Source organism: Leuciscus leuciscus (genome assembly GCF_965113295.1).
Source record: "Leuciscus leuciscus genome assembly, chromosome: 25".
Taxonomy (NCBI): Eukaryota; Metazoa; Chordata; class Actinopteri; order Cypriniformes; family Leuciscidae; genus Leuciscus; species Leuciscus leuciscus.
In genome coordinates, this window is record NC_138724.1 from 27794228 (window position 1) to 27806978 (window position 12751).

The following is a 12751-nucleotide window of genomic DNA, read 5'->3' on the forward strand; positions in this document are numbered from 1 at the left end:
TTCACACAACAAATCCGAGTCACACAAGATTTATATTCCGAAGACTTTAATAGACTGAGAACACACACGGTCATTTTAACATGACGAGGCAGTTTAACTTACACGCAACGGACCTGAGGGTAGACGCTAGATTTAATGCGTCACGAATGAAAACAAGGCTAAAAAACATTGCACATATATTTCCAGTTTTAAAAAACCAAACCAGTACAAGCATCTGAAGACATGTTTTCACTCGCATCACGTTAAATATGGCGGCTACGGCCCATAAAAGGCTCTGTAAACACTGTATTTGTGCAGTAAGACAGCGATTGTCAATCAAGCAATGGTTATTATCTACAGGGAGTGTGATGCATCATGGTACCAGTACCATAACCTGTGTCTAAGATGGTTTAGCATTCTTAACATGCGTGCTGGTAGTGACGTGTGTGTAACAGACTCACATGGCACATTTTCTTGGCACATTTCTTGGCACTTTAAGGAGGTTGCATAGAAAAGACCTGTGGAGGATTGTCCATTCAAAGCTGTAAACCATTAATGTGCACAGAAATAACTGGTGCACAAAGCATGCTGGGACAGAAAGCGCCTTAGTGTTCTAAGTGCATTGCACATTCGAGATAGTGTTCAAAACTGCAAGGTGAAAGCTCTAGAACGACCTTATGATTATATAAAACCTTCACATATTTGTCAAACTGTTTTGGAAGAACTGTTTTTAACATTGTAATTCCGACAAAACAAACACAGCATAAGATTTCTGCAAATAAAAGCCAATTATTTCGCTATCTTTCGAGAATTCTATCAAACTGATTGAGATTTGACCGATTTTTGTCCGTCACTGTTTGTAAACTGAGGAACACTAGATGAGCTGAGAACATGACTATAAGGGTTCAGGCTATGAACTTGGCAAATTAAACGGAGACTTTTTACCGGTAAATGGAAAGGAAACGTCCTGTTGTTGACCTCTTGAAAGATAAATGTCTTCCAGATGTTAAGTGGCACTTTTTAACACGTTTGGTCCTTCCAAAAGCAAAAATTACACAGAACCTGTCAACAGTAGAACTGGAATGCTGTTATTCCATTGGCTCAGGGAAATGAGGCATTCTGGGAATTCTTCTGTAGTGTTTCCCTGAATACATACATGAATATATATATAGCTATAAAACGCCTTCATGGGAGTGTGTGTGAGTGAGTGTTGAGATGTGTTTCTGTTGTGTTTGTGTTTTCTGGTTCTCTAGCTCTCCTCCGTCAGGAAATATCCCAGTTTGGCCACACTCATCTCTCTCCGCAGACGCATCACTTCCCAAAACATCTGCTGAACTGCAACCAGAGGAAAATTACAGTTTTCTTCTGACATACTTTATTGTAATAAAAATATCCACTATTTTCCTGTTAGTAGTATTTTTTATATATATATATATATATACACACACACTTTATATGTACAAAATTGTATATATAAATAAAATACATTTTATTTTATTTTATTATATATATATATATATATACGGGCATTAAAATGACCGTGTGTGTATATATATATATAACTATTTTAATATTACATAAATTAATATATTTATATATATATATTTATATATAATACTTTAATATTACATAAATTAATATATTTATATATATATATATATATAATACTTTAATATTACATAAATTTATATATATATATATATACTGATGTAATATTAAAATAGTATGTATATATATATATAATTATTACAATATTTAATGTAATATTAAAATATATGAATAAATAAAAATTGGTATTTCATATATACATTTTTATATAATATTAAAATAGTATATATAAATAAAATACATTTTATTTTATATATATATAAATATATATATATTATTAATACATATAAATATACACTTTACTATTATTTGTCTATATATATATATAAAATATTTTCTTACACATTATATATATATATATATATATATAATATAAAAATGTATGTAATATTAATATATATATATAACAATATTTAATGTAATATTAAAATATATGAATAAATAAAAATTGGTATTTCATATATAAATTTTTATATAATATTAAAATAGTATATATAAATAAAATACATTTTATTTTATATATATATATATATTATATTATATTATATTAAAATAGTATATATAAATAAAATACATATTTTATTTATATATATATATATTTATATTATTAATACATATAAATATACACTTTGACTACTTTTTATTTGTCTTAATCCATTTTCTTATTATAAAATATTATAATATAATAATATAATATATATATATATATATATATACACACACATCACAAAATGGCCAAAGTGCATTGTAGGATTCGAGGTGTACAGTTGGTGAACTCACCCTCCTGTCGGACGAGGCCCTGCTGGATGTACCTGATGTAAGTGAAGAAATTACACACCGCTGTGATCTGAGGAGAGAACACTGATGTATGAACCGGATCCTGAAATGAACATCTCATTTAATAAATGTGCTTATGAAGAATGAGAGGTAGTGATATAGAAATGTACCCGTGCTCTGCTAGACGGAGATATATAGTAGTAATTCTCTTTATCTCCCAGTTTGATGCGATGTCGGCAGTGGCGGGACATCCCGCTCAACGCACATTTACTGTTCAAGCAAAAGAGAACACTGGACAATGAAGCTGTCAATCAAATTACCGAACACTGTTAACGGCCAATGAGACACAAGCAGGACAGAATGATACACCCAGCAAAAGATATGAATTATATGATTTTTTTTTTTTACCAATAAACATTCTCCAGACAGAAAGGAAATGACGATATGATGTGTTAGTGTAAATCAGGATTTCATGCACATTCGGTTCTTGGAATCACTTACGTTTCTATCGGTGTCCGGCAACCGCTGTGAAAACAACCCCAAATCAAACAGTGATTAAAGTGTGATTAAAGTGTGATTAAAGCGTGACTTCCCAGGTCAAAGTGCAATTGCTCTGATTGACAGTATGTGTATTTGTCGCCCCCAGGCAGGATTTAAAGAGGATCCCACATGCTGCATTTCAAACCTAAGGATTTTAACTTTGGTCAGGATTAGCGTTAGCCAGTCTGAAAGAGCTGTTGGTGTGCCTGATATGAAAGTAAGTGTTTGTGCACTCAGTCAAGCATGCAGTATTGGGGAAATGTAGGCCATTAACTTGTACGTAACCAAATGTATTTCCAACCATACTTCTCTGTGGTACATACTTAGCATGCATTCTTGTCACAAACCTCAGTAGCTACTCGAAACATCTGTGCCATTAAACCAGATGTTTTATTTTTCAGGTAGCATGTTAGAAAGTTTAGCTACATTTAAATCATTTGCAGTTAACAGTGCCTCATATGACAATGCTAAAAATGCAAAGTGCACTTGCATTGTGTTATAAATTGCATTCTGACCATTTTTTTTTTATTAAAAGGGTCCTGTTATGCTTTTTTACATGTTTATTTAAAACTTTCTTTAATGTTGCAGAAAGCACAAAGTCCCTCCAGCGGGAGTTGTTCTCTATATCAGTGTCAGTGTTTCTGAACTCCCTGAAACGCCTCCATTGTAGTCTTGAGTTTCTTCCAGGAACGAACACGTCACAATATTCCTCATTATAATAATTCATATGCAGAATAAAGGGGCGGGGCCTGGTTGAGTCAGTTAGTAGTGTGTTGAAACTGGAGGTTATGGAAAGGGGCGGGACATTTCCCAAACACTGACCAATCAAAACACATGCTCCAGCCGACCAATCAGAGCACATTGTGCTTTTCAGAAGGAGGGGCTTCATAGAGACAGGAACTAAACTAAGCGTTACTGGCAGACTGGGAAAAGAGGAGCTGCAACAATGGAGAATATAAGAAAAAAAATGTGTTTCTTGAACACTCAAGCATGAAAACCTATTCTAGTAGAGCCCAAAAGAAACCCCTTTTAAAGAAATGAAACAATGCTCATGTAACACATACTTTTTCATTTTTCAGTTCGAGTTAAAAACTCGATTGGATTTGTCATTATATAAATTAATGAAAAGTAATGCACATTATTTGAAAAAGTATAGTATTATCGGTCTAAATTTCAGTAAAATGCATGCAAGATTCTACATTTGATTTCTTAAATTGGCCAAAAGTGTGAAACAAGGTGACGGATCTGTTTTGTTATATATAAAGAGTTACCATGAGTCCATCCATGACTTACTTGGGTCCTCCACATTCGATGTCTTTGACCGTGGGCAGCGAGGACATCGCTACAGGCTCAATGGTGAGAGAGTTGTTCTCCACCGCGCGCTGGACAGACTGAGACAACTGGAGGAAAACCATGAGAGAAGGTCTGAGAGAACGGAGAACACAGAGAAAGATAACAGAGCTGATGTTTACTGGCGTACCTCAGAACATGTGAATGAAAGGCAGGGTCCGATATCTTCCCTGAACACCCTGCTGATGAACGCTGAGGAACGGTCCAGACCGGGCTTCTCCTTCCACGAGAGGAACTCCGCAAACAACACTGAGTCCATCTACATCACAGAAGCTTTAGTTCATGCTTTTTAATTTAACCACTCAATGAATTCATGCTCTTCTTCTTCAATGTGTTGATTGCTACTTTGTTTTGTTTCTCTGCTGAAAAAAGCTGGTTTGCTGGTCTAGGATATTTTAGTATAGTTGGTAAGACTTTACAATAAGGCTCATTAATTCTAAATGCATGAACTAATAATAAGTAAAAATGAGCAATACATTTATTACAGTACAGTATTATCTGTGTATTATCAGAACATAAAAACACAGCTGTTCATTGTCAGCTCAGGTCCATTAAATATTATTAACAAGTAAAACTTATGATTTTAATAATGTATTAGTAAATGTTGAAATTGACATTGATTAATAAATGCTTTAGAGGCATGTTAACGAATGGAATCTTATTGTAAAGTCTGACTATTATTTATATACTACTAAAGTATTTATGAATATTTTGAATTGGATTTTATTTTTATATTTTCATTTTAGTTTAAGTTCTAGTAATTGAGTTATGTGTTTTTGTCATTTTTTTTGTGCCATTTTTTATCTAATATTTATATTTGATTTTAGCTTTATTTCAATGGGAGTTTTGGGTATTTGACAGCTGTCCAGGACCAGCTAAACCAGCAAAGACCAGCAAACCACTTTTTGGGCTGGATTAAAAAGCTTTTTTTTTTTTTTTTTCACCAGGGAAAGAAAGAAAAATAAGTTCTAAAGTTCTAATTTGTAACCCTTTGTACCCTGTTGCCATAGAGAGAGTTCACACACAGGTCACACTGACCAGCTGACCAGGAATCAGACACACAGTATCAGACAGAGGAGAACAGGAACTGCACAGATCAGAGAAATGCAGGCAGGGGGGGAAAGAGAGGAAGAACAGCAGGAAATCAGTGAAGGTACAGTAAAACAGTGATCAAGCCTTCATCATGCAGGTACAGTCTCTGTAAGCCAGTGATCTTGATGTTGTTTGTACCTCTCTGTCCTCCCGGTTTGTCGCTGCATCGGTCGGCGGCGGCTCCATCTGCAGCTGGAGGGCTCCGCTGGCGCTCTTGTTGCGCGTGTGGCCCCGGGGCCGGCTGGAGCCCGGAGACAGCAGCTGAGGGTGGAGCTGGCGGTTCGGGGAGGAGGGCGTAGAGGTCAACACCAGGGTTTTCAGAGCAGAGACCTCCGCCTGCAGGACGTCAATCTGAGACGACAGAAAGAGTGAGACAGAAAGAGTGAGCAGACAGTGAGACACAAAGAGTGAGCAGACAGTGAGACAGAAAGAGTGAGACAGAAAGAGTGAGACAGAAAGAGTGAGCAGACAGTGAGACAGAAAGAGTGAGCAGATAGTGAGACAGAAAGAGTGAGCAGACAGTGAGACACAAAGAGTGAGCAGACAGTGAGACACAAAGAGTGAGACAGAAAGAGTGAGCAGATAGTGAGACAGAAAGAGTGAGCAGATAGTGAGACAGAAATAGTGAGACAGAAAGAGTGAGCAGATAGTGAGACAGAAAGAGTGAGCAGATAGTGAGACAGAAAGAGTGAGACAGACAGACATATAGAGAGCGACAGACAGATAGAGTGAGACAGATAGAGAGAGGCAGACAGACAGACAGATAGAGACAAACAGACAGATAGAGAGACAGAGAGAGAGACAGACAGAAAGAGTGAGCAGATAGTGAGACAGAAAGAGTGAGCAGATAGTGAGACAGAAAGAGGGAGCAGATAGTGAGACAGAAAGAGTGAGCAGATAGTGAGACAGAAAAAGTGAGCAGATAGTGAGACAGAAAGAGTAAGCAGATAGTGAGACAGAGAAAGATAGAGAGAGACAGATAGAGAAAGACAGACAGATAGAGTGAGACAGACAGATAAAGTGAGACAGATAGACAGACAGAGTGAGACAGACAGCTAGAGAGAGACAGACAGACAGATAGAGTGAGACATATAGAGTGAGACAGATAGACAGAGTGAGATAGAGAGACAGAAAGAGTGAGCAAATAAGAGAAACAGATAGAGACAGACAGATAGAGAGAGACAGACAGATAGAGTGAGACAGACAGAGAGAGACAGACAGATAGAGTGAGATAGAGAGACAGAAAGAGTGAGCAGATAAGAGAGACAGATAGAGACAGACAGATAGAGTGAGACAGATAGAGAGAGACAGACAGACAGACAGACAGACAGACAGACAGAGAGAGACAGATAGACAGACAGAGAGAGCGAGACAAACACAGATAGAGAGACAGACAGATAGAGTGAGACAGATAGAGACAGACAGATAGAGTGAGACAGAGAGAGACAGATAGAGTGAGACAGAGAGAGAGAGACAGAAAGAGTAAGCAGATAGTGAGACAGAGACAGATAGAGACAGACAGATAGAGTGAGGCAGACAGATAAAGTGAGACAGATAGACAGAGAGACAGACAGAGTGAGACAGACAGATAGAGAGAGACAGACAGACAGATAGAGTGAGCAAATAAGAGAAACAGATAGAGACAGATAGAGAGAGAGACAGATAGAGACAGACAGATAGAGATAGATAGAGAGACAGAAAGAGTGAGCAAATAAGAGAAACAGAGAGAGACAGATAGAGACAGACAGATAGAGATAGATAGAGAGAGAGACAGATAGAGACAGACAGATAGAGAGACAGATAGAGACAGACAGATAGAGAGACAGACAGATAGAGAGAGACAGACAGATAGAGTGAGACAGAGAGAGAGACAGAAAGAGTAAGCAGATAGTGAGACAGAGACAGATAGAGAGAGACAGATAGAGAAAGACAGACAGATAGAGTGAGACAGACAGATAAAGTGAGACAGATAGACAGACAGATAGAGTGAGACATATAGAGTGAGACAGACAGAAAGAGTGAGCAAATAAGAGAAACAGATAGAGACAGATAGAGAGAGAGACAGATAGAGACAGACAGATAGAGATAGATAGAGAGAGAGACAGATAGAGACAGACAGATAGAGAGAGACAGACAGATAGAGTGAGACAGACAGAGAGAGACAGACAGACAGATAGAGTGAGATAGAGAGACAGAAAGAGAGAGACAGATAGAGACAGACAGATAGAGTGAGACAGATAGAGAGAGACAGACAGCACCTTGCCCTGCGCCTCCTTCAGCTGTTTCTCCGCCGCCGCCTGCTTTACGTTGGCCTCTCGCACCATCTTATGAGCCTCCTAGAGACCAGAGATCAACACACAGGTTTGAGACATGAAATACTCCTGGGAAGAGGACATGTCCCTAGTCTAACATGCTCAACTATTTTAAATATTTTAAATGTTTTTATGACTATGCTTGCAGCGTTTTTTTTGTTATTATTTAATATTAATTGTGAGACTACATAATTTATTTTTAAATAAAGAATTCATTCATTATAATACGTTTTATTCAGAGCTTGACAGCAGTGGTGTGTGACGCAGTCACTCCTACTAGCCACTTTGGCGGGTTGAATTTTATATTTAATAAATATATTTTTTTAATTGTAGTTTTTTTTTAAAAGGCATCTGAAATAATAAACTAAGTGCAATATATTGTTGTCAATTAGTACATGGCACACATATTAGTCTCACTATTGAGCTCTACATCTCCACACAATAGTCAATCTACTGTCAGCGATGATGTCACATTAGTCCCGCCCACCTCAAACAGACTGGCGGTCAGTTCCTCCAATTCCTGCTCGAGCTGATTCCTGACATGAGACAGTCTGACACACTCCTCGTCCTTCAGCTTCAGCTCCTGAAAACACAGACAGCGGTCAATAAAACAGAATTGAATTGAATAAGAGAACATTTTAATGGTTCGTTCATATTTCAAAGCAGTTCATATTCATGTACATTAATGTCTATATCATCTTGGAAAATATTAAATAACTAACGGGCACCAGCATCATTGGATGGAATGATAAAACAATGAAAAAGTTTAATAAAATAATTAAATATATATATATATATTTAAAAATAACTATAATATGACTAGATGTTTCTCCTGTTGACACTGCTGCTATTTTGTTTGACTGACATGACATCACAACAGTCAAATGAGAGAAGTTGTAGGCTAGCTTACAAAAAAAACTAAGTTTCCAACTTGCAATTATGGTTTGACAAAGACATGAGCAGTTATTACAATTCAGAAACACATAATTTGTAACTTGAAACCGTGTGCTGGAGCTTTAAAGATCTTTTTTCTTAGCTAAATGTAAAGTCCCCCCAAAACATTACTTTTAATAGTTTAGAATAGAATAGAAAGGAATAGAATAGAACGGAATCTGAGAGGACAGATATGCTTTCAGAGTAGATCGGAATAGAATAGAATGGAATCAAATGGAATAGAACGGAATAGAATCAAATGGAATAGAATGGAATAGAATAGAACGGAATAGAATAGAATAGAATGAAATACATCGGAATAGAATCGAATCGAATCGAATGGAATAGAATATACTGGAATAGAGTGGCACCTTTTGTGCAGCATCCAGCTGGTCTCTGAGGAATTCTGTTCCCTTCTCCTTGATCTCCATAGAGGAACTCCGCAGACGGGACATGTTGTATGTCTCCTGTCTGTGTGCTCCTGCCTCCTCCGGGGGCATCTTCTTCTTCTGCCCCCCATCCGCCCCCAATCCGGGGCTCGGCTCCGGCTCCAGGTCGACCAATCTGCAGGAAACATACGTCTTTTTTATTATTTTATAGTCACGATTATTTGGTCCAAAACAGTGTGAATGTGGCCTATATGTAAACTCAAGTGGAAAGATTTTTTTTTTTTTAACTATGTTCACTTTATAGTTTATAAATTCTGTCATCATTTACTCGTCCTCAAGTTCTTCCAAACCTGTGTGAGTTTCTTTCTTCTGTTGAACACAAAAGAAGATATTTTGAAGAATGTTGGTGACTAAACCCATTGACTTCCATAGTAATGCAAGTCATCAACTGTTTGGTTACACATATTCTTCAAAATATCTTCTTTTGTCTTCAGCAGAAGAAAGAAACTCGTACAGGTTTGGAACAACAGACAAGTTAATGATGACAGAATATACATTTGTGGGTGAACTGTCTCTTTAAGTTGGTTCTTGTAAAGATTAAACTTTAAGAACACACTTTCCCCTTCGTGTCGTTCAGCCTAGAGGATATCACACTCTCATATATCACAAGGATATCACAAGTCTTCAGAGAAAAACTATGATTATAGGATAGTAACACTCAAATAGATCCCACTGTGATCGTACGCAAATGAATCCAGTCATGAAAATATAACGCCACACCCGTCTTTATACAGTATGATGTGGGGGAATTCATAGACGCTCGTGTGTGATAATGATCAGAATCAGCCGTGTTTATGTAAGGCATCGCTCCGCGGCTGTCGCGGCATTTCCCGTGTTCGCTCCCCGCCCTTCCCCTCACCTCGCCCGGCTACAGGACTCGCCGCGACCCGCTGACGACAACACAAACAATTAAACAAATCTAACAAAGTTACGGTGTTGTAAAATTGCAGCTCCGCTTCCTGAAATAAAGAGTAACAAAAGTACCAGTAGATCCCGCTGAGGTTTCCCGAACCCGACTGAGCTCTATAGCAGAAATCTGATCCAGATAAACACTCCGGAATCCGGATCCGAGAGAGAAATCTGTGTTTAGATTTGTTTTGTTTTGGGTAGGACAGTCTGATGGACTTTCCTCTGAGATTGAGCAGGAAAAATGTCCCGCTGTCAATCACGGGTCACATGACTCAGTGGAGGCATCCAGGAATCACGTGATGTGCCCCAAACAAATGGTTCTATTCTTTTCTATTCTTCTATTCTATTATGTATGTTATGTGCTCCTGTTCTGTTGTCTCTGTTCTGTTTTGTATGTTAAGTTATGTTTTTATTTATGTTATATTGTTGGTTCAGTTCTGGCGTGTTTGTTCTGTTGTTATTTTGTATTATATTGTTTGTAGGGTAGACTGGGTACAGTTGAGACACTTTTTGCGTTTTGATTTTTCACACAAAAAATAGATACTGAAAAGAAGTGAATTTCCACATGGCATGCCACATGACATTTCATTAGCTTGTAGACAAATATATTATCAATCAATAATACCCACAAGTAGTTTATATTTTCCACAATTACCTAATAAAAATAAGGTGCTTTTTGTCTCAACCTTGTCTCAACTGTACCCATATGTGGTACAGTTGAGACAGTGCATGGTACAGTTGAGACACCCATTTTTAATGATGTAAAGATAACTTACCATTCATTGTAAATATAAAAAATAAAGACAAATAAAGAAAATAACAATTGGGCAACATTTTTGTTTATTCAACCATTTATATTCATTCATTTTATTTAAATTAGCACTGGTTAAAATTTATAAAGCAGGAACAAGATATTAAACAATATTTATTAATAATACACAGTTTAAATATCACAAATATCAAATTTTATTTTCATTTGCGCGTCCTATGCTGGCTAATTACGACCTTTAACCTGTTATCATAACACTGAACAATTAAACAGTGTGTTTCCTAATAGAGCTCTATCGGGGGTACAGTTGGTACACGTGTGTCTCAACTATACCCCGCTGGCCACCTCGCACATTTCTCTAGATTTTGCAATTACCTTGCATGACACAATACCATGAAATATGCCAGTTTTTAGGGCACAGAATAAAGTTTGTGGTGATACCAGTTATGTTTAACAGTCATATAGGGATAATAAGCTATTCATTGTGGAGAGTGCATGGTGAAGTGAACGTCCTACTTTAGAAAAAAAACTTTACCCGATATTTTCGGATCGGAGATGCGTCCACTGTTCAAATTTCCCACAAACAAAGAGGACACTAATACGCATGTGCACAGCAAAAATCACAACTTGTGCTTGCTGCGAACGCAAGTTATTAAAGGTGTCTCAACTGTACCTATGTCTCAACTGTACCCAGTCTACCCTACAGTTCTGGTGTGTAATGTTTGTTCCATTCTGTGTATGTTGTGTATGTTTTGTTTTGTTTTGTTATATTGTTCAGTTTTGGTATGTCATGTTTGTTCCATTCTGTTATGTTTTATGTTATGTTACTGTTGTTATGTTATTTTGTTATGTTGTTATGTTACTTAAATGTTCCTAATTCTGATTGACTTTCACAATGTGTGTACAGTTCTGTGCATTCAGCAGAATTAGAGATCACATCCTCTTTATTCATTCGCTAAATGATGAACTATGAGCTCAATGGATGGAAGATTTTGCTCTGTCACCATTTTTAAGAGTTTTTACACAACATTAGACCGGCTGTTGTTAAAGCTGTCAAAACAAAGAAAGTATTACTATGGTATTTTTGTTTAGGTGAAGTCTGGACGTACCTCCCGACCGGACATCTCTCTTCCTCCGCTCTGTGCTGATCCGTAAGAACACCATTCCCGAAAAACGTAGGTGATGAGTACACTGCTATCCCAGAATTCCCTGTCACCAGCAGCTCGTACCCTGGGACAGACCGGGATCGTGCCGGAGGAGAGGAGGAGAGCTGCACACGGTGGATTCCTTCAAAAGTGTCCATCACGGAAAGTATACACACACACACACACACACACACACACACACACACACACACACACACACACACACACACACACACACACACACACACACACACACACACACACACACACACACACACACACACACACACACACACACACACACACACACTTGCCCTGAGAGTGTTCGCTTCAGTTGTGTTTCTCACAGCCAGCCTGTTAAAGACAGAGAGATTACATGCAAGTTCAGAGATGAAGACATTGTAGTTTTTTACTGTTAAAGTTTCCATTCAGTTTATCAAAGTGTAACTAAAGCGTTGCACCATACCCTAATGTCTGCCACAATGTAGTCAGTTAAATATCTACCTAACATGCTCTCGAAGAGACTAAACGGAAAGTATTTAACCATAGAAACGGACAAATAGTCAATCTACAACATTTATCCTTATTATTTAAGTGTAAAATAAAAAACACAGTATTGGTCAAAAATGTCTGGAGGGGACTTTTGTTTTTAATGACCTTACAAGTTCAAAATATGAGGGGGAAAAATATATATATTTTAAATAATTTAAATATGAGGGAAGAAAAGAACAATATATTTATATAAACATGATACCACAGTGTTTTGATATATATTGATTACTATACAATGGTATTTTCAAGTTAATTATAAGAATACCATGGTATTAGCTTGATAATAAATTATATAGGTATTTAAATATGTATATATAAACATTAATACATTAAATG

At 37.1% G+C, this 12751-nt stretch overlaps 1 protein-coding gene across 3 annotated transcripts; it reads right to left on the minus strand.

Moving 5' to 3' along the window:
- Nucleotides 1–29: 29 nt before the first annotated feature.
- LOC309491226 (guanine nucleotide exchange factor for Rab-3A-like) lies at nucleotides 30–12066 on the minus strand. 3 transcript variants are annotated; one of them, XM_082160695.1, is made up of 11 exons: nucleotides 11828–12066; nucleotides 8963–9155; nucleotides 8146–8241; nucleotides 7605–7682; nucleotides 5485–5697; nucleotides 4385–4513; nucleotides 4198–4304; nucleotides 2866–2889; nucleotides 2535–2634; nucleotides 2368–2434; nucleotides 30–1314 (listed from the first exon to the last, which is right to left on the minus strand). In XM_082160695.1, exons 1-11 carry the CDS (start codon nucleotides 12019–12021, stop codon nucleotides 1229–1231), a joined length of 1287 nt encoding a protein of 428 aa, XP_082016821.1. In that variant the 5' UTR covers nucleotides 12022–12066; the 3' UTR covers nucleotides 30–1228. The 3 variants fall into 3 exon arrangements, with proteins under 3 accessions (XP_082016821.1, XP_082016823.1, XP_082016822.1); XM_082160697.1 differs by lacking the exon at nucleotides 11828–12066 and adding an exon at nucleotides 10025–10223; XM_082160696.1 differs by lacking the exon at nucleotides 2866–2889 and having other exon boundaries at nucleotides 11828–12064.
- Nucleotides 12067–12751: the final 685 nt, after the last annotated feature.